At 39.9% G+C, this 21,789-nt stretch overlaps 3 protein-coding genes and 4 non-coding genes across 14 annotated transcripts in view; 5 read left to right on the top strand and 2 right to left on the bottom strand.

The window, feature by feature from the left end:
- LOC124178436 overlaps positions 1-21,789 on the top strand; it is a 134,091-nt gene that overhangs the window by 4,544 nt on the left and 107,758 nt on the right. The window lies entirely within an intron of this gene.
- Trnai-aau lies at positions 505-578 on the top strand. Its single transcript has one exon. It is a non-coding gene; the product is annotated as a tRNA-Ile (tRNA).
- Positions 1,750-1,821, top strand: Trnam-cau. The gene has a single exon. It is a non-coding gene; the product is annotated as a tRNA-Met (tRNA).
- Trnak-cuu lies at positions 2,260-2,332 on the top strand. Its single transcript has one exon. It is a non-coding gene; the product is annotated as a tRNA-Lys (tRNA).
- On the top strand, positions 4,770-4,843 carry Trnai-aau. Its single transcript has one exon. It is a non-coding gene; the product is annotated as a tRNA-Ile (tRNA).
- On the bottom strand, positions 6,024-10,656 carry LOC124178439 (slit homolog 3 protein-like). Of its 2 annotated transcripts, none has more exons than XM_046561772.1 (2): positions 10,309-10,656; positions 6,024-9,694 (listed from the first exon to the last, which is right to left on the bottom strand). In XM_046561772.1, exon 2 carries the CDS (start codon positions 9,602-9,604, stop codon positions 6,551-6,553), a length of 3,054 nt encoding a protein of 1,017 aa, XP_046417728.1. In that variant the 5' UTR covers positions 9,605-9,694; positions 10,309-10,656; the 3' UTR covers positions 6,024-6,550. The 2 variants fall into 2 exon arrangements, with proteins under 2 accessions (XP_046417728.1, XP_046417729.1); XM_046561773.1 differs by having other exon boundaries at positions 10,370-10,656.
- Positions 12,921-20,474, bottom strand: LOC124178438 (slit homolog 2 protein-like). Of its 4 annotated transcripts, none has more exons than XM_046561771.1 (3): positions 20,396-20,474; positions 19,604-19,825; positions 12,921-18,173 (listed from the first exon to the last, which is right to left on the bottom strand). In XM_046561771.1, exon 3 carries the CDS (start codon positions 17,704-17,706, stop codon positions 14,404-14,406), a length of 3,303 nt encoding a protein of 1,100 aa, XP_046417727.1. In that variant the 5' UTR covers positions 17,707-18,173; positions 19,604-19,825; positions 20,396-20,474; the 3' UTR covers positions 12,921-14,403. The 4 variants fall into 4 exon arrangements, with proteins under 4 accessions (XP_046417727.1, XP_046417723.1, XP_046417724.1 ...); XM_046561767.1 differs by lacking the exon at positions 20,396-20,474 and adding an exon at positions 19,958-20,259; XM_046561768.1 differs by lacking the exon at positions 20,396-20,474 and adding an exon at positions 20,009-20,259.

The raw sequence follows: 21,789 nt of genomic DNA, 5'->3' as shown, positions 1-21,789 counted from the left end.
ACAATAAGCAGCTCATTGTCAAATTACGCGATAACTCATATACCGGCCATCGAAAGCTGTTATGCTAATCAGTAAAATTCCTCTACTATCTGGTAATGTGAATTCAACGAGTCGTATCGCGGCACGACGATGATGCGGTCGGTCAGGATGAGACGCGTGCTGAACAGGCACAGACAAGTTCGTTCGTGCCTTCGGCCAGCTGACTTGCAGCTTGTCGACCTGCACGCTTTGTCCGGAGTCCGGATACCCGCAGCACAGTCCATCGCTTCATCTTACACTGATTGTGAGATGTGTAACAACGTGTTGCAAAACAGGAAAATGTTTCACAAGTTGATAGTGGATTTCCGGGTCATTATTGAAATGGAAAACGGTCGTTCTTTCTGATTATTTTGCAAATTTTGGTCATCAGTCCGATAGTTTTCTTCTTTTTCTGAACACCCGAGTTTGTTCGAATTTATTTTAGATGATGAATTGATAATTGTTTATTGTTACACCATTGTCGACGGCCCATTAGCTCAGTTGGTTAGAGCGTCGTGCTAATAACGCGAAGGTCGCGGGTTCGATCCCCTCATGGGCCACTTTTTTTTCAAAATATCGATCCTTTCGATAATTACATTTGAAAACCGATTTCAAATTTCCTTGGAAAATAAATCCAACATTTTTTTTCTGAGGTTCCATGCAATACTTTGAATAATTCTGTATACTTGTCAGTGATTATCTGCATCCCCACATCAATACATTTTTCAAACTTCTCTTAAAATTCTATAAAATTGGTTGCTGTGTACTTCTATCAAAAAAAAACCTCATCGCTGTTATTGTTACAGTAAATTTAAAAATAAATCTCATGTATCAAATGTTGGGCCTGATGTTGTGAGAACCTCTGATGTGTTTCTTGAATATATATTGGCATCATTTGGTTTTGTGAAAAAATTCTAGTATCCGAACATCAGTTTACTATAATACTCCAACGAGTTTCCATAGATCGTTGCTCCGATAGGTAATTAATTTTTTTTTTCAAATTTTGCTGAGTATGAAAATATGTTGTAGACAAATCTAGTTCACCCCGGACTTCTGCAAATACGTAATGATTAAAGAAATTGGTGAGGCCAAATTTCAGTTGGATTGAAATTTTTTACAAAATCATGAGGTTTTTTTTCAATCGCGTCAGACTTCTGCAGCAATCAAATGTACTTTTTTCACTCTCGAGAGAAATTATGATCAAGTACATACCTTTGCCACACCGAATATCGGTAACAATGCTATCTTCTTACCCTTCGAGCTTACCCATACACCCTGTAAGGGACGCAGTAGGTATAGAATCTGTTGATTTGGACGCAGGATAACGTGTTTCCATGGATAGGTGTGTTCTAAATTGTATAAAGTTCATGTCCTCAACCTTCAGATCTCAATGTTATCAACTACTCTGAAACTACCATAAAATGCCCTTTTCCCTCGATTTTTTTGTGCAAAATACCCACAATGTCTCACCTAATTGAGTCTAAAACTCTTAAACACTTTTTAACCCTTTATGCTGTCTTCCATCGAAAAGCACTGATTTTTTCTACTAACAATTGCATTATTGCCGATCTAAAATATTTGTAATACTCATTCAAGCAGTTAAGTATACTAAGAGGATGTAATTTTCATTTAGTCAGTTGTTCAGTTGCTCAATACGAATAATTTGAATCAATGGACATCTGATTGGCAAATTATGGTTATGTACAGCTTTAAAGTACCTATTGACACAAGAGCAGAGTGGCGCAGTGGAAGCGTGCTGGGCCCATAACCCAGAGGTCCGTGGATCGAAACCACGCTCTGCTAGGCAAGATAGTATTTTTGACATCTTTTTCATTTATTTTGTCACGGTCGGTGGTTTTGTGTGTATCAATTGTATTTATCGATAATCTCTTTTTTTACTAATATCAGTATGTATAAATACTGCTTAGTTAACCATCTTCCGGTAGAGATTTCTTGACCAATTGTGATTCTTTACATGCCTGATTTAAATTGAAAAATCTACCAGCTTATCTATCAAAGAAATTCGTCCAGTAACAATTTTTGGCACGCAAAAGTGTTACATTTTCATAAACTATTCGTGGAATTACGATAACCCCGATTAAATGTTTCCCCTACAAACTCGAACAAATAGCATACGGTACATTTAAAATTAGATCAGAGAACTTGGAACGTGAGAGAATTTTTAGATCTAGTCAGCCATTTGTACTGTCTATAACCCATAAGTTTCACCGAGTTCACATAGCCCGGCTAGCTCAGTCGGTAGAGCATGAGACTCTTAATCTCAGGGTCGTGGGTTCGAGCCCCACGTTGGGCGGTTAATTTTTGTTTCAATTTTTTGCATATTTAACCTTGCACCTTAAGTTGTAATTAAATTTCAACGTCTTCAGAAATTTTGTCAGTTTTTAATTACAATATTTGTGTTCCGTGATCTCCTTATTATTTTGAAAACTTCAAATTCATGAATCTCGCTGTAAATTTAATAATTTCGAGTCAACGTAGAATAATTTTTTGCTCAATAAATCTGACTGTAATTTTTCAGTTCTGCACAACTGTTGGAAGTATCTGATTCTCCGTAAGTATAGACGTAGGTATACCATGGAAATACTATGAGGGCGTTGATCCAGTTTACGCTCTACTAGCTTCGCGAGTGCTACTGTATTTACGGACGCTTCGGCCTGCACTTCGTTATTGATATTTCTATTCAAAAATACGAGAGCTAACTGTTAGTTGTTAGGTGAATAGCCTGAGGTTGTGCGCTCATTGGGGCGTATGCTCATTGCCGTTACCCGTTGGATATACCGTGATTCCTGCGGAGTCCATGATAATAATTCATAGTAATAAATTCTGAGCAAACATGTGCCTGCTTGCATCCGGGCTGCAACTTGAAAATAACAAACACGAAGGATAAAGAATGGTAAAAATTTCACTGTCTATGATAGAGTTTCCCAATCATTCCGAAATGGTTGATTGATACTTGGAGATTTTTCGAATTTGGCTTGTACGAAAGTTCATTTGGCGCATCAAAGATTGGAAAAGCCGAAATTAAAAGTTCATATTTCTCTTTAAAAGTATTCGGGTGGTATTTATTTCTCAATTTGGACAAATTGTCATTCGATTTTTCTAATAATTTTACCATTATTTTAATCTGACTCTCTGCGTTTTCCGGTGGCTAACATCTGTCCCAAAAAAGTGTTGCAGGCTTCGATGAGTACGATTTTGATACATCTTTTTAGACACATGAAGAAGCTGTTATCATTTTTCACCTAGGAGTAGGGAAAAGTGTAGATTAGGAATAGATACATTCTCGTAAGTTCTTTCGATTGCTGTTCAGCTATCCACGTATAAAGAGCGATTGCAGGTAACCAAAGAACTCTTCTCCCTTGTGCATTGCTATGAATGGGATCCGTCTGCTCGTGGAGTGGAGCACCGTATAATGAACTTTTTTTTTTGTGTCTGAAGGATGCTGCGATGTACATTCTGAACCCCACGAAATGAGAATGCACCAAACCGAATCTGGACCAGGGGTATGCCTGTGTATAGATTCTACGAAATGTCTCACGCAAAAAAGCGTCGTTTCCGACAATCGTTTCTCAATCAAAGGAAAATGTACCCTAGCGACTTTGGTCAATACTTTGCTATGACATAAGTGCACAATCCGCCTTTGGAATCGTTCATCTGAATTGATATTAATTACCCATTAATGAGAAGCATATCTAAATGCAATTGATGTGGCCATGTCAACACGCTTAACATAGCATCCTCATGTCCGTTCACCGGTGTTCTCGTATATTTCCCCCAGTGATTCGAACGCGTTCCTACTTTGATGTGAATGGACTTATGGTGACAGTGGATAGTCAATTGCTGAAGGGATTTAAGTCTGAAAGTGATTGAAAATATCTCAAAGCGCATGGCGTGGTTGATAAGATGTGAGCGGCAGGGCTGAAAATGGTACGCTGGGACTGTACCCCATGCTTCTAGATCCCTTTTGTTCTCTTTCCTAATTTTATGACTGGATATTATCCACGCTAGCATCTAACGTCTGTAGAAAAAAGTCAACGCAATTAAGCAAGGAAAGACTCGATGTTCCGTCCGTCCGCGGATCTATAACCCGATGAGCGATGAAAACGACGAGACAATCAAACCTCGTGCTGCTCGCTGAAAATGAGCTTGAATCCCCTAATGTCACCGTTGACGACTCGATTTCCGAATATCGCCGTCTGTGGCACACCGCAATTCCTGAAAACCTTTTTCTTATACTCGATTAATGAGCTTGTTGATCTGTTACAATCAACTATCTTATTAAAGGTACTGTTCCTTTTCACTGGTGACAGAGAAAAGTTCAATGCGATGAGAACACGTTGAGACTGGTTCAGCTTGACGAGAAACCTGTGCTCATAAGTTTTTATTTCGTTTTCTTCTTTTCTGCGGCGATGATCATCAATCGTGATATTTAATAACTGCTATCCTATATCCACTTGTATACCTTGTTTTGTCTGAGCCTGCCAAGAAATTACAGGTTATTATAGCTGGTCGTAATACGAACTTTGCTCGACGTGTGATAGAGGATATTAATAGTCAGAATAAAAACATTCAAAGCTCGTTACCGGAGCGAAATATGGATGGTGAATACTCATGTTCTACTTCATACAAATGTTAGTACGTTTAGTTAATATCCTGCCTTTACGTGGAATATAATCTTATCAAGAATAAATGAAAGGTTCATGACTAGACACGGTTTCCAACGTCACCACGGCCCATTAGCTCAGTTGGTTAGAGCGTCGTGCTAATAACGCGAAGGTCGCGGGTTCGATCCCCTCATGGGCCAGGTTATTTTTTTTCTTCAATGCTAAATTGGCAAGTTGGAATACCCGTAAATGTCCGATGTCACGAGTAAGCGTGCTGATTTCGCTGATTACCTGTAATCGGTGTTCTCGAATCCTGGGAATTGTTTAGTTCGTTAATACTTATTCAGACAATATGATATAATTTTGACTCATCCTTTGCATGTATGCACAGCTATATCTAGATTCTAGACCCTGCGATATGCATGTTGCGCGAGACTTGGATAATCTGATGAGATAAGCACAGCGAAATATTCCACCATATATGTTAATATACCTATATACCGCTCACTCAGAACATTACTGATTTGTCCAGTGGAATATAGATAATTAATACCGTGTCAATAGGATTGATAGACGAATGGTTTACGATTGTATTGCAACCCCGTCATATGTACATACATCCCAATTATAATTCTTTCAACTCGCTGAGCGAATATTAACGGATTGCTAAAAACGTAATGAAAATTCTGCGATATATCTGTACTATTATGTGAGAGCGCAAATGCCTGAGGGTAAGGATGTCATGCAGTTTATTGCGATTAGCGGAGCAGGCATCACTTGCGATTCAGATTACCTGCGCAAAATAAGCTACAGTATATCGTGTACCGATACGTTTCTCATGAGCAAGCGTAAGAAATGTCGGCTCAATGACGGTTTAATTGAGCAAATTATTCTAAAAATTATCCTTATATTTCACGTTTAATTGTACGTGTGCTCCTCCATACTTGATGTATTTTACGATGTGCAATAATTGTAGCACGTTTGTTGGTGCAGTGGAGATTTAAAATTCAAATACCTGCGGCCAAGTGCTTAATGCTCTTCGAGCATTTATAACACATTGCTTTTGGATCATACCTTATATCCCGCCCGTTCAATGATTGCAGCTTACGACGAACCTATTATTTTTATCAATGTAACATTACCGATTGAATAATAATCGATATTTATGTCACGTTATCAGATTCTCTCGTAAGCTATTCAGTACCGATAAATGGCGAGCTTCCATTCAATGCGCAGATCATCCTTCAAATTTCAAATTGAAACGAAGTCTTCCTCGCGATATTCTTGATTCAATCTGAGCATCCTTATCCAACTGAAATATCATTCATAATAATTTTATATTTGCAAGAAAATTTGTATAATTTATATTATAAAATTGGATGACTGTAAAATATTATTATTTTATTATGGGGTTTCTGAGTTTTCTCGCCGCACAGACGTCGGATCGACGTTTTAAAAATCGTACTTTTTCCACCGCCCCAACACACAGCTTTTGACCTGAATTATAAGTATCAGAAAAAATAGACGTAAATGTGTAAACTTTTCTCGCGGTTGTAAGCAGGTATAACATCAGTATTGCTCAAGTCGAGAGACTGCGAAATTGACGGATGGCACTAGCTGGATATTGCAAATTGAAACTATAGTCAATGAGTGATAATAACACAAAACTCTTATATTTATAAATACCGCAGCCACATTACTAATACATACAATATTTCGGCGGAGTTAAGGATTTCATTGAGGTGACAATCTGGCTAATTGCGAGCAATGCAGCTTTTGAATATTAATTCCATTCTTCTCCTAAAGACTATCAGGCGAGGCACTAAGACGATTTACATGCCCTTCTTCGCGTCCGAACATGGTGAGGATGGTACTATTCCGACGCAAAGTTATTGGACGCTAAGAAATTAGTTAGGAATAACGCGTTGTCCGTCGGTAGTTCCAGAAATTTCGTAGGTGATGTTACGGGCGTAAAGAAAATTCGTTAATTCTTCACGACATCTCCATTTCCAGGGATTAGCTTGCATTGTGACAACTCTCAGATCATTTAAAGACGAAAGAGAGCTGGTGTAAATGCACCTAAGGTTGTTCCCCTGGATGGCGAGTGTCTCGAGGTTGGGCAGGTAATCAAATACGTCAGGTTCGATTTCCGAGATCAAATTCCATGCTAGTCCAAGCCGTGTAAGATTGGGGAGGTTGTGCAACCAGGACGATCTTACCGTCGTTATGTTTGTTTCCCGGAAAATCAACCTCTCCAGTTTATTCAGGCCAGCAAAAGCCAACGGGTGCACGTCGCTAACATTGATGTTGTAAAAAATCAAGTCTACTAAATTTGAAAAGCGCACAAAGGCGTTGGCTGGAATAACGGATATATCGGAGGTGGTGATCTGAATTCTCTCTGCGCCGCTTGGTATTTGTTCCAAGATCTGAATATCGCCACCCTTGCACACCCAAACCTCTAAGGGGAGCCGCCACATTTGAATGAGCGAGCATTGGTCCTCAGGGACTTCGGTGTCTGATTCTACGGTACTAGGTGTTGAAACATTTTCGTCAATTCTTTGGCCTGTGACGGTCAGGTCTACGTTGTTATCATCAATTTGCGTCATTTTAAAATTTCCCATCAAGCTCGAAGTTTCTTCTCGGGTCTTCTCAAAACTTCGAACATTCTCGATTCTCTTTGTTTCCTCCATTTCTTCCTCAGCGTAAGGTCTCATGCTGTCGATGGAGTTGGTATCATGATCGCTGGCCGTTTTTAAGCTTGAGTATTCTTTGGTGCAATTCCAAAGTATTCCTTCGACAGAGAAATCGTTATCGTACTGGATCTGCTGCTCGTCTAGCCATTCCTTCAGAGTTCTCAGACACAGACACGACCAAGGATTACCGTGAATATGAATTTTATTTAACTTTGTAAGGTGAGAGAGTCCGTTCATGTTAACGCAGTTCAATTTGTTGTGTGAAATGTCAATCTCTTCCAGATTTCTCAGTATTTCAAAGATACCTCCATTGATTTTAGTAATCGGGCTGCGTGATAAATTTAATTTTCGCAAATTCGGAATATTTTCAAACCAAGCAGATTTAACCACATGGATTTTACTGTAGGTCAGGACAAGTGTTTCCAGGTTTACGAGCCCGACAAAGGCTTGTGGCTCAATGTCCTGTACAGGACATCTTTCAAATTTAAGTACTCTCAAGTTCTCACCGAAACGAGCAAAAATGCCAGTGAATACGGTTTGTACATCACTTGCATAAAATTTAATGACCTCTGCATCCGCAGGAATTAATGAGACGGCCCATATTGTGCCCCAGCGAAAACTGTACGAATTTTCTGATGGAATTACTGTTACATGCCAATTTTCTCCTTCATCGACCTCCGTAGTCATTTCAATCGGGGACGTTGGCCATTTGAGTTCTGTTCGTTCGAACGCCAATGCATTGTCTAGCTGTTCTTCTGCTCGGAGACGGTAGTATTCATAGTTGGAAATTTCGATGTTTCGATTGTGAACAACCTCCTCTACCTCCATAACTTCTGGTCTTTGTTTGTTTATCCAATTTCTACCGTTAACTTTCAGAGTTACTTCCGAACTTTTGGACAGTCCAGTTTTCTGGCCTTTGACTTTTACCTCTCGTCTTTCGAACGTCTGATCATACAGGTCATCGCTGTCCTGTACGTATCCGCCTATGCATGGCCCACGCGATACGGTATAACTAACTCGTTTCTCGTGTAACCTCTTCCGAAGTCCTTCCTGACAGCTACACATCCAAGGATTGTACAATAAAACGACCTCCGTGAGGTGCTTCAGTGGTTCGAAAGCGTACGGGGACATGCACTGTATCTTGTTGTTGATTAGGGTCAGATATTTCAATTTACTGAGGAGCACAAACGCGTTTGGCTCGATATGCTTGATTGCATTTCTAGCCAAAATGAGGTACTCAAGGTTATGGAGATCCTTGAACCACTCGCTCTTCACCGTGGTGATACTATTGTTGAATATGTACAGCACCTTCAATCTCGATAAACCCACGAATGCTTCTGGGTCCACTTCGCTAATGCTGCAATTCCTGAGAAACAAACTCCTCAAAGAGTTTCCGAATCTGAAGAAGGCGTATCGTGGTAATTTGTAGATTTGCGAGTCTGTAAAGCTGATTGCTATCGCGTTATCTGGCATCTCGTGCAGAGCTGCAAGGTTCTTTCCAACGCAACGAACAGACTTCGCTATGTTCATTTCGATGTATCCATTCTGTGAAACGGAAATGTTTCTAAATGTCTTGTAGAACGGTAGTGAGTAATCTCTAATTGAATCTACATCTTCGATCATACACGCCAATCTCTCTCCCATTGAGTTTCTCAATCCGTAATTGATGCCTCTGTCGTTCACCCACTCCAAGAGCTCCGCGTAACAACTGCATAGCCAAGGATTTTTGCCCAGTCGGACATGTTCCAGGCTTCCTAAAGAATCGAGAACTTCCTTCGATATGCAGTTCACGTTGTTATCCTCGATGTTCAAATACCGGAGTTTGGGGGTTAACGTGAATACGTTTGGCTCAATGTACACTATGTCATTGCGGTTCAAGAAAAGGTGGGTCAGGTTGTGCAATGTTTCAAACCACGAAGCTTTGAGAATGCGAATATTCGACCTGTAAAAGGTCAATTGTTCCAGGCTTCGAAGACCCTCGAACGCATTGGGGTGAATATGTCCGATGTCGCAGTTGTAGAAAGATAACCCGCGAAGGGCTAACCTGGAGAACGCTTTATCCGGAAGTTGAGGAAACTTTGAGATGGAAAATTGTATCCATTCTACATCGTCAGGAATGTCAAGTACATCGTCGAAAGTAGCCTGGACGCAAGAGTATACGCTGTTTCTGTTGTCGTCAGTCGTTACGATTTTGCACCTACTGTTGACCGCGGTACAAGAAGCGATGACCAAAAGCAGCCAAGTTATTGTAGAAACGATTGTCTTCATGGTCGATGCCTACTGGATCCGATTAATTTCGGTAACTGCGTTCAGCACGAATCAAATCCAGTCATAGTACGATGCTGATGTATTTGAGTTCTAAAACCATAAGAAATTTCATTAGTAGGTATAGTTACATTGGTATTTCACAAATTGACCAAGATATTATCGTTTTCAATCGTTATAAATACAGTCAACTGGTGAATCTTTGTCGCAAGCTTAAAAGTCGAGTAAAACAAGCAACGACGTGAACGAATCGAATAAATAGAGCAAAGAGTTACCTGTAATTATGCACATAACTTCAATGAAATCAAAATCGTAGATTTATATTACGCGATGTTGAATTCTGAAAACACCAGGGTTCAAAAACTAATTATCTTTTCACAAATGAGTAAGTTATTTCGTATCGGTAGTCTGTTTTTGAAAATACTCTATGCTTGCGCTGGACCGCTAATACATCGAACATCTAATAATCAACCGCTTTTTAAATTTAAGGAGAAAATAACCATTACCAAAATATTCCTTAGGTTCATTTATCGTTGATAGGAATTAACTGATTTGTTCAAACTGTTTCGTAATAAGGTGGCGCATAAGTTTAAAACTCAGAATGTCACAAGAAGAATGGATAAGAAACCCAGGTAACTCTTTACGCTATCTATTCTTGCTGAACAAAATTATTCACTAATCGATCATTCGTAAGAATAGGTATTTACCTTCGATTCAGAACCAAAGAATTTAGTTGCTCGTAGATTGAAGTTTTCAGTTTAAACTTACTGACGACAAAGGAGATATATTTATTGTTTCTTTCGACACATAAACGTCAGGGCTTTGAGCAGATTATTGGAAAAAATCCCACTGCAAGTGCCGACTTCAAATTGCGTGCATCAAGCGCATTTGCTGGACCGCTGCCACTGAAATCACTTGCTGCGTTGATTATGAACACAGTAAACGATTCCACCGAGGAATCATGTAACTTTTCCACCGGGATGTTAGCGATGCTCGATCTAAACAGTTAGAAATTGCAAGCTGTTGCGTATCATGCACTGTCAACGGTGAAACTGAAGAGCTCGGTCAGACTGATAGAGACTATAACCAAGTGAGTGAAGTGACGTTAAACGGGAAGAAGATAATTATCAATTTTCGAATTGCGCGCTTCCCGTTGCACGAATAACACTTTAAGGTCACGATTGGATTCTTGCATACACAAGGATCACGAGTCAAGGTACGATGAAGAAGCCGCGGCGAAGGTGATCAGTGAAATCTAATTATACGTAATAAGACAGAAGCTTCATTAAAATTTACCCGCGTTTCAAAGCTGCGACAATAACGTCAACGCACGAACAACTTGGGTTCAAATCGGAGTGTCGCACGTCTGTTGAATCTTTTCGCGGACAGTGTGCGACGTCGGGGCGCCTGTGTGCAGGCAACTGACGCTACTTTCTGCAATTGACATTAATTTGTCGGTTCTTTCAGGACAAATGTCGGCCATAGATGTTGCCTACACATAGGCGGATTATACTTAATGTTCTTTCCATATGTAGAACAGCTGTATGGAACGTCCCACTGTTGTACGAACTAAATGTTGGAGACGTGGGAAAAAACTGTTTGTTTCCAGACCTTTGATAACTTTTTTATTTTTTTGTCTCAATATACATTGGTGATTTGATTAACAATATCATATGTGATAACTGCGCCGGCCAATCCTGGGACGCGTTTACAAGCTAAACTACCGCGAATCTCTATCCATTCCTACATTGATAGAGCGTTGGTGTTTAGCAATGAGTAAATGACCTCGTATATATTATTGTGTTCGGTAGTAATTAATATACTGTAACCTAGTTTTTTCACGCGATCTCCAAGCCGGATAACCCGACGATCACGAACCAGTATTACAATGGTTTGGCATCCGCGATGATCCTAGCTTTGACAATGAGGGTAAAACTTACCTATGCTTGTTGGGCCCCAGGTGTAATCCTGCGCGGATTTTTATCGAACGCTACAGATAATCGGTCTATTCGTGACACCCTTAGCCGAGTCAGTATTGCGGAGAGGAGGTGAGTAATTTGGGGAAAGATAGAGAGAGAAAGAGAGAGACACTCGACAACGACGTGCTAATTTAAACGGAGAGAAGATTATTGCCAATTTTTCAATTAATGTGTTTTTGTGCCGCAAATAAACCTTGTGAAGTTGCTACAAAGACGAACTCTTAGTCTAGTGAGCTTTTTTTTTATTTACCACATTTCCATCGTCTGTTTATTAGCTTTTAACTCGATTCTTTTCGTATCGTATCATATCTTTGAAACTCTATATTTAACTTTGCAGCGATTTGAAGCAGTATTAATATGAGAATTAGCGAATAATTTTACGGAATATTTCAAAATGAACCGAGTGCAAAGTAATTTACAACAACATTCGGACAATGTGGTGAAAAGAATCACGTTGTTTATTGGAAAATTGATGTACACGAATCTCATTTCCTCTGTGTACCTGTTGCATATTTTCATACCTACTCTAAATGTAATTTTCGATATTTCTCATAATTATTCCATTCACGTAAGTGAAAGAAACTTGAACTGGAACCAATGCTGGATTGAATGGCTTTTTATTTTTGATGGTTGATAAAACTTGGTTCGGATTCAAATTATTTTTTTTCCTGCATAAAGATTGAAAAAAGCTCACATGAAGCTTCGCACTAGGTTTATTCGTGAAGTCATAACATATAAAGTGTAAAGTCGAGTGAAGAGCAGACAAAAAATTCGTAAACTTCACCACAAGGTGAAATATCGATTTTCTCACTGTAGAGTCCAAACGTTCCTCAACGTTGGTCGGATAGAGATGCCTATCAGGCTAACTCATAGTATAGTATGGTTTTAATGGTTTGGAAAACATACTCACACATCGCGCTGCAACGTAATGTTATATATAAGTTCTAAAAAAGATTTAGAGCATGATGAATCGGATCCCCTATGATGACGACACAAAATAAAGCAAAGCGAGAAATGGAACGGGGTCATTCGATGTGGAAATTACGGAGGGATTCGCATCGCGTATAGTTGAGTTGAGATGCTTTTATACGACAAGTTCAAGGCCAGGAATATGAACTGAAATATGCGGCGTGAAATTGAAAACTTGAACTTTACGGAGATCTCGGTATTGTCGACATCACTATTTTATGAACTGTGAGGTCGAAACCCGAGCAGAGTTCTTTATGTACCTGGAAAAAAGTATTCCAGTAATATTGTAGTTTCGAATCGAGGCGGTCCTGAAAACAGTTTGATGAGTATGCAGATACCTAATTATATAAAAGTGATTATAGTATTGAAAGTAAAAAGTAATAAAAGTATTTATTTTTCCATTCTACGAGATGTTATATTACTAAAGAAATAATTGTACGCATAAGTATTCATCAATCATTATATTTCGAGTTCAAGCTCTAAAGAGCAAATATTTATCAAAGTGATATATTATGTGCTTCCACTGCGCAGCAAAAATATATTAACAATCGGGGAAAAATTATTATTAAAAATACATAACTTGCAAAATTATATAAATTAGAAAAAATATATATTATACATGAATATATTCTTAGACAACATTTTCGAAGCAATATATATATTAGACCTGTCCTTAAGAAGGGCAAAATCGAATTTTAATAGTCTTACCCCCCAAATTGCTTCGTACATAGATGACAAGTAAAATTTTTCATTGGGATTAGATACATCTTTGTTACACGTATTACTAATTTTAAAACAGGAGCTATTCCTTCTAACGTGTTACTATACTTATTTTAATTCTACAATTAATCATTATCGGCAATAAATAAGTATTTTGATTCATGTTTTGGCTTCGTACTTTGACGAAAAAAGTTATTTGTACGGGATCATTAAGTCAATGTGTGAACACAGCCAGCGTTTAAGTATATTATACATACTCGTTATTCATACACGTGTTATATACACAGGTATGTATATAACGTAGATTTATGTTTGATTTGCGTCATGAAAAATTGAAAAATCTGTTTAGCTATTTTAAGGCACTTATCGTTCAAGGTGGTCACGTCTTTTATTTGTACGCATCGTGTGTAAATAGCTTAATAAAATTACGTTGCATCATTATTTACGGTTGCATCGGATGAAATACATCTAATTAAATACATAAAATTTAAATATTGGTTAATATAACGTTATCAAGTATTGGAATATGAACGAATTATTATGGCACTGTTTTACTCATCGAGTTGAAATTTCTAAAAATAACATGGGCCGTTTGCCAATAAACTGTATGGGAGTACGAAATTAATAATTCTTGTCTATCCGTCAAGTGCATTTGAAAAAAATTTGATCCGATATTGACATCGCGCTTGACTTGCTCGTGCTATCGATTCATCTGATAGATTCGTTGGTCACAACATGTTCATCGCAATTGACATATTTGTCAATATTAAAAATGACAAGTGCTGCTTACTCGAAACATATGTAGGTATACCATGTGAAGTATAGATTCAAAAAATGTATACAACCTCAATCAGTATAAAACTAGGAAGCACTTATAAATTTTTGCGGTATCAAAGCAGCTAAAACTAACACTTTCATTACCAGGCTATTTCATCTGGAATTTCAGACGTAGGTATCTTACGTTCACAACACGTACGTTGATATTTTTACGCATATCAGATCAAATATATCACGTATGCGTGCAAAACTATACGATGAAGAGCATTAAATTTGTAAATTTCGATCCTTGACGCATAGCTTGCAAGTGTAATATTAGTCTCACGGCAAAAGGTGGTTTATTTTGGTCGACTGACGTTAGAACTTGGTGAAAATAAGCATAGCTATGGAGACGCATATCACATTGACCGCCGAGATCGAAGTGTTCGTAGTTCCTTTCGAATTCGTGATAGGCGATGCCGTGCCTTCTTTTGTGTAACATATGCCGCAATTTATAACTCTACCGTGATAAGTATCGAACTTTGTAGCACTGACGTTACGTCTTTGAACGAAGTCTTCCAATCCCTTCAGACATCCCCATTTCCACGGATTCTCTTCAAACGACGCTACCTTAAGATTTTTCAAAGGACTCAACGATTCTGTGTAGATGCAATCGATCTTGTTGTCCTTCAGGGAAAGTTCCTGCAGATTTTTCAGATGGCTGAAAGTGTCGGCCTCAATTTCCGTCACGGAGTTTCTCGCCAGTTGAAGTTTAGTCAATGCGTTGAGTTCAGAGAACCATGCCGATCTGACAATCGGTATTCTGTTATCAACTAAAGTTAGCAGCTGCAATTTACGCAATCCACGGAACGCGAACTGATCGATATCTTCAATGCTACAGTTGTAGAACAGCAACTCCCTTAAGTTTGTGAATCGAGCAAAGGCGTCAGCTGGTAATTGTGGAATCATGGCATTTGTGATCTTGATTCTCTCAGCGTTACTCGGGATTTCCTCCAGAATATGCAGATCACCACCAACGCATTCACGGCTGTTGATACCGTACTGACTATTTAGGTCGAAGGTGCATCGATAGGATCGTAGCGGATGGGGCGGTGGTGGTGGAAGTGATGGAAGTGTTGGAGAAGTCGTGGAAGTACTTCCTGGGATTCCACCTGTTGTAACGTTGCTCCCGTCACGTGAGTATACAGTACTGCTTCCTATACAATCCCAGTGTGAACCTAGCTTCAAACGATTCTTGTCGTAATATATGTCACGACTATCCATCCATTCGACCAGCTTATGTAGGTTGAGGCAGGACCACGGATTATTATCGATGGCCATTACGCGCATGCTCGACATGGACGAGACTGATTCGGTTCCGATTGAATTCAGTCGGTTATTTCTTATCTCAAGATATTCGAGTTTTTTCAATAAGAAAAACACACCGTTTTCGACTCGTTGGATATGATTGCACGACAAACTGAGCCGTCTTAAAGAAGGCATGGCCTCAAACCAGGAAGTTCGTACCTCCGTGATGTAATTAAGGTTGAGATTAAGTTCTTGCAAGTTCACCAGCCCCGCAAAAGCTCGAGGTGTTATGTGCTGGATGCTGCAATTTATTAGCTCGAGAACTCGGAGGTTACCTCCGAAGCGGGCAAATGTATTATCGAGCAAGTGGGGTATCACAGAGTTCTGAACTGTTATTGATTCAGCCTGCTCAGGAATCCTACTCAAATTCGATAGTGTTGCATCTGAACACAAGTACGATCTTCTAACAAAAGACCATCGCGATTTTACTATTCGACAATCTCCCGGAGGTCCAAAGTCTTTTCGCGATACCTCTGTAACACCATCCAGATTTGTCCCTAATGCAGTGCAGCCAGTCTGAGGACGTGGTTTATATTCCCAATTGTGTGTTTTCCAATTTTGTTCGCGATGTTCTTGCATTTGTACCGTTTGTTGTGATTGCGGTTGTATTAGCTCCTGCTGCTGCTGCTGTTGCATGGTTTGCTGTGAATGCTGCTGTTGCATTTTATATTCTGATTGTTGCTGTTGCATGGTTTTCTGTGAATGCTGCTGTTGCATTTTATATTCTGATTGTTGCTGTTGCCGTTCTGTTATATTGAGGTAGTGTTCATAACTGGTGATTTTTTTATTTTGTTCGTGTTGAGCTTCGTTTTTTGCGATCTCTTCGTTCTGTTCTTCGTGATAGTTTCCAAAGTGTGTAGGGAAGCCTTCGTTGGACTGAATCACAGAGCCGTGGGTCGTTTCGGCCTCTTGATTTTTAATTTCTGTTACCACGCTTCCAGACTTATTTACACCGCTCTCATATTCCGTTTCAGATCGATGCAGATTTTTTTCGATCTTTTCATTCGTACATTTTCCAGTAGACATTTTGTACCCGATTTGTTTCTTATCCAACCAAGCTCTAAACTCTTTCTGGCAGTCACAGACCCACGGATTGTCCTCAATGTTCACTCTTTTGAGTTTCTTTAGAAACGAAAATGAATCGGTGGAAAGGCACTGTATTTTGTTGCCATTGAGACTCAAAGTTTCTATATTTCCAAGTGATTGAAACAGACTTTGCGGTATATGTGTTATTGAATTACCATCCAACACGAGTTCCTTCAATCCGTAAAGATCTTTGAACCATTCAGACTTGACCTCATTAATGCTGTTATTGAAGAGAACGAGTTGCTCCAATTTTGACAACCCGACAAAAGCTTCCGGCTCAATTTGATTTATGCTGCAGCTGCTGAAGTTAAGGCTTCTCAAGCTGTTCCCAAATCGGAAGAAGGCGAAGTCTTCTATCATTCTTATCTTAGTTCTTTCAAAATTTATCGATTCCGTGTTATCTGGGATCCTGGATAACTCCGTTGAGCTCAATGAAACATACTCCGTTTGCGATGACGATGCATTTTTGTACATTTTTTGGTACTCCTCGCTGCTCAATGCGGTCCATTTGTACGTGTGTAATTCCGAGATGCTTGATCTGGGGCCAAAATCTTCCATGCACTCATATTTGAATTTCGACAGCGCATCTTTTGCTCCCATGTTTATCTGACGATTCGCCATCCAAACTACGAGCTCCATGTAGCAATGACAAAGCCATGGGTTCTTACGGGTTCGCATGTTTCTGAGTTTCCTCAACGGCGTCAGGGCGTGGTACGGTAAACAGCTCAACTCGTTGTTCTCAATGTTCAAATATTCGAGATTGGGAATGCGCAGGAATACGGTTGGCTCGATGTACATGATTTGGTTGTTCTCCATCGAAAGGTGGGTGAGGCTCGTCAAGCCTTTGAACCAGGACGCTCTGATAACATTTACGGTCAATCCATAGAAGGTCAGCCATCTGAGGTTGACGAGGCCTTCGAAGGCCTCTGGATCGATGTGCCTCACGTCGCAGTTGTAGAAGGATAATCTGCGCAGGTTGAACCTGGAAAACGCCCCTTTCGGAATGTTTGGTAATTTCGAAACTGAGAATTGTATCCACTCGGCCTCACTCGGAATACTCTGGAGGTGATCAAGGGTCGCCTCGACGCACGAATACACGATAGATCTGCCATCCTGGGGCAGTAGCATTTCGCATTTACCGCCGTCAGCGTTGGCTGAGGAGACCGTCGCCAAGAACGCGAGGACAAATGAGGTGAAAACGTGACTCTTCGTCATCTTCGACGTCATCTCAAACGGTCAGATTCAATCACGTCAACAGCTTTAGAATTCCCCAACAATGTGGTAGTCCAGATCCATGCGATAGTGGGATTTACCTTACGCGAAGAGACGAGATATACGCGGAAAGTCAATCAAGCATACGTTGTTTGCTTATCTGCCAACACTTGTGCTTCGACTTGTTATTCCTTGAAACTGTTGGACGGCTTTTTCAACTACACCACTTTTTCATCGTCTCCATAAATTCGTCAAGGTTATATCACCCACGGGTACGTTTTACAATTCAATTGATCCACCCACGCGTCACGCTGGGTAGTTTAAAACGTCGCTGGGTTATCGTATACACGCCTTTAAATCGTCACTTATGCTAATCGATTTCCCGCTGGTTCCACACTGCGATGCATTGCAAGGAATTCATGTTCTTCTCATTATTCTTCACGCGGAAGCTCAATCTTTCTGGATGCGTGGACCTTGATCGTCTGCAATGAGAAAAATTTCAGTCTGGTAAGTATAAAAGCTAAAGTTCGTGATTGCGAGGACGCATTAATTACAAGTGTTAATAACGGTCGTATGTAAACAGATCAGAAACAGTCAGTCATCACTGCACATGCTATTTTTGAGTCCGTCTGTGACTGCATAGATTTGACCTTGTTTACGCGACCAGCGTTAATCAGTGTTACGGTTTTCCTTATACAATTATGCCGTCAGTTTCGCGGCACGAAATTCTGCTATACTATGTTTTTGCAATCTTTGAAAGATGATTTGTCTTAAAAATTCGTTCTCACATTAAAATTAAATATTACATTTTTTTGTACGTGTTATTAGTTTTTGTTACAATGGGGATTATAAAGCAATTGGAAAACAATTTACCGTCTTGTATAGTTAATCGCAGCTAATTTAACGTGGGGTGGATTTCGAAATCATGCAGTTGAAGTAGACGAAAGGGAGCTTCAATTGAGCACGAATTCAATATGAATTCTAAATTAAATCAAGAGGCTATGACTAATTGTGCAAGAGGTCGGCTCAGCAGTTCTCCATGTACATATACGTGCCAATGCAATTAACGTTAAGAACACCAGAGCTCTACCTTTTATGGTGCCGTCACACCGATACCAAGTTAGGCAGCGAACGATTTTTAACCTTCCTAACGATCATCATTTTATTATTGAGAACAATCCAGTCATAGAAATCATGCTTACTTTGCAGTGTGCTCACAAGCAGGGAAGAAAATACATTGATAATGATAAAAACTTGTTTATGATTTATCGGTTTTTAGTTGATTTACAACTCTGTTGGACACATTGTTTACTTTAAAAAATGCAATGATTATTTATTATCAGTTTTTTTTTTATTTTCAATATGAACTTGCTTGCATAAATCTTCTGTCACATTACGTTTTTCATTAACTCTAAAGTGCAAGAGAGTAAATCACGCTCAATTCTACAGTTTCCAGATCACCGTAAACATGGATTTCTAGTTGTCCTAGGCTGATTCTCCAAATGAATTTGAGTTTAACGTCTAAAAATCTATGTACGAATGGGATATATTAGACCACGATTAAGTAAAAATTACCGATACCGTTAATAAAGCTAGCCTTTCTTTTCAATCGGTTCACACAATTGGTAAAAAAATTAGTCGTCTGGCGAAACGTGAGTCGACGGGAAGTTTCTAGAAAAAAAAATTCTTGTTCAGCGTTACGGCATCAGCATTTTTGATGGTATAGAAAGAGCGAAAGCGTGGGAGAAAGAGACGAAAAGAGAAGCAGACACTACACCGTGTATCGGCAGAGTCGGTTCTTATTTCGTGCGTGTAATAATTCAGCTGCATTGTTAATGTCTTTTGTTTGCTGGGTTGAAAAGCAACAAAAAGTACGCATAATTATACAGGAAGCGACGTGACAATCACGTACGTTCAACGGCGTGCCGCCCACAGGTGATCGATGTCGGAAAATTCGTTAAGAATAAGGAACGGCGCACATCCGACACCCCGCCCTGCAGATCCGAGAGAGTTTCGTTAAACTCGCCGATTAAATCCAAGGGAAGGTGTTTTTTTTTGTCGTTGATGAATAACAGGCCATCTTGTATAACAAATGTATTTTGGCCAAGGTCCACAGTTCCGAAGTAGTGCTCACCTGTCACATAATAACAGTAACAATAACAACAGCAACAAGAGTGATTACGAGTGCGAAACCTCAGTCATTGTATTTTAAAAACTGTGTATAACGAATTTGTCGTGAGTTGAAAATTAAAAACGGTCCGCGTACTTTTTTCCTTTTTCAATACCGCAGGGATAATCCGAACCGTGTTAAACTCACTGTTGACGGATGAAAAAGCGCGTGGTGAATCCGTTTTTGTAACTGCTCACCTAATTCCTCGTCTCTTATTTGTCGTTCGGATTAGTGCGAGGGAGTCTATACGCGCCTACTGACAGACCGGGATCAAATGAAGCTGCAATTCGCGGCCGAAGGTTTTATATAAGCGAAAGGACAAGGTCGACTTATACTGCGCGATGCCAGGCCAACTATTTATAGAATCGCTCGTTGCGTCGGCTCTGATAAACTTTGGCGCCCCACCCCCGCATCACCACCCCACTCCACCCTGATCCTCTCTTCGGCCAAAAAATAAATCGAGATTCACGTGAACGACGAAGATACGGGGCTGGGGGGGAGGAGGAGGAGAAATAAGAAGAAATTAGCGCTTACGACGTTGTGATTCACGTGCTGACGAGGAACCGAGATGGTTCATCCGTACTCGCGACTGTCAACGACGAGACTGCGGCGTCGGCGACGTGGGAAAACTTGCGAGAGACTCACTCGCTAGCTCACTCCACTCATCGTCGTAGCGTGGCATCGCTAGTGGGACGCCGCTATACGCCGAATAATACTGTAACCCAACCGTGATAGCTTCGGTGTATCGATTCCCGAATAGTATGTTTTGTGGAAAAAGGAGGCAAACTTGGTCTTTTCGGACCGAGCGTAAGTTTGCAACATGAGTCGCGGGTGAGCCGAAGCCGAATATTGTAAATACGCGAGGCGAAAAGAACGTTGCCTTCTTGTTGGACACGATTTTTTGTATAACAAGAAGAATATTTTACGCGTTTTTTCACCAAGCACGAAATTACGGTTAGAGTCGCGTAATGTCAGATTCTCCGGCGACGGCGCATGCGCGGAGTACAGAAAAGATCACATTCTTATCCTGGGACTTGAAAGTGGTATTTTCTACACTCCGAGCATGCGCTTTCGCAGACTCGCAATACCGTCATAGAAACGTGAATTTTTTGTGCCGAAATCACGCGTGGGAAAACGTGTAAAACATGTTCGCGATATACAAAAACGATTTCCTCACCGCTCGTATTCCCGGTGTTGAAAAGGGACTGTTCTCGGCACCGAAATGATCCTGATCACCTTGCGAAGGTGACCTTAGCATGTTCAACTGCGTTGGCCTTTACGCGTATAGTCGGTTTTTCGCTTCTCCAGGTTTATTTTTCTTTTCTCTTTTTTTTTCTGTTTATCTCTTTAACTTAATTTGCCGTCGCGTGGGCTAGATAAGCCGCGTATTACCTAAATGGGTCTCCACACCGCTCCACACGATTATAACTCGAGATCATCGTCTCAGTCCCGACGATTACTTGACTCCAAAAGTTTACTGGCGTACTTGAAGCCAGACCGAAATGGGTTTATGGTCCATTTGTTGTGGATCAATGAACCGCATTTAGATATGACGTAATCCACGGGCTCGTACAGCGGGTGCTTGCAGGAGAAATTGACTTTTCTCTGTTCGATATGGCAAAACAGTTAGGAAAAAAATTGAATATATCGTTTAAACATCAATATATAATGTTCGCGTGGGTAAATAAAGATTGTAATGATTTTGCCGATTGTATACGTATACGTGTATAACCCTCGCAATAAAATAAATTCAAATCCTACAAAGTTTGTTATTCAAATTTCTTTATGCCTGCTGCACCGTTGGAAGTAATTTGTGCAAATGTGAAATTCGTTGGAATTAACACGATATTTTAACATTTATTTTACATACCGTTTATATCTGTACGTCATAATATTGAAATAAGTTGACTGTAATCATTTAATTGTCG

This window comes from Neodiprion fabricii, chromosome 3 (genome assembly GCF_021155785.1).
Source record: "Neodiprion fabricii isolate iyNeoFabr1 chromosome 3, iyNeoFabr1.1, whole genome shotgun sequence".
Classification (NCBI taxonomy): domain Eukaryota; kingdom Metazoa; phylum Arthropoda; class Insecta; order Hymenoptera; family Diprionidae; genus Neodiprion; species Neodiprion fabricii.
Note: the sequence above shows the minus strand (reverse complement) of the source record. Positions and strands in the feature narration are given on the sequence as shown.

Coding starts and splice junctions, on each gene's coding strand:
- LOC124178439 (XM_046561772.1), bottom strand. CDS start 9,604: ATGAAGACAATCGTTTCTACAATAACTTGGCTGCTTTTGGTCATCGCT.
- LOC124178438 (XM_046561771.1), bottom strand. CDS start 17,706: ATGACGTCGAAGATGACGAAGAGTCACGTTTTCACCTCATTTGTCCTC.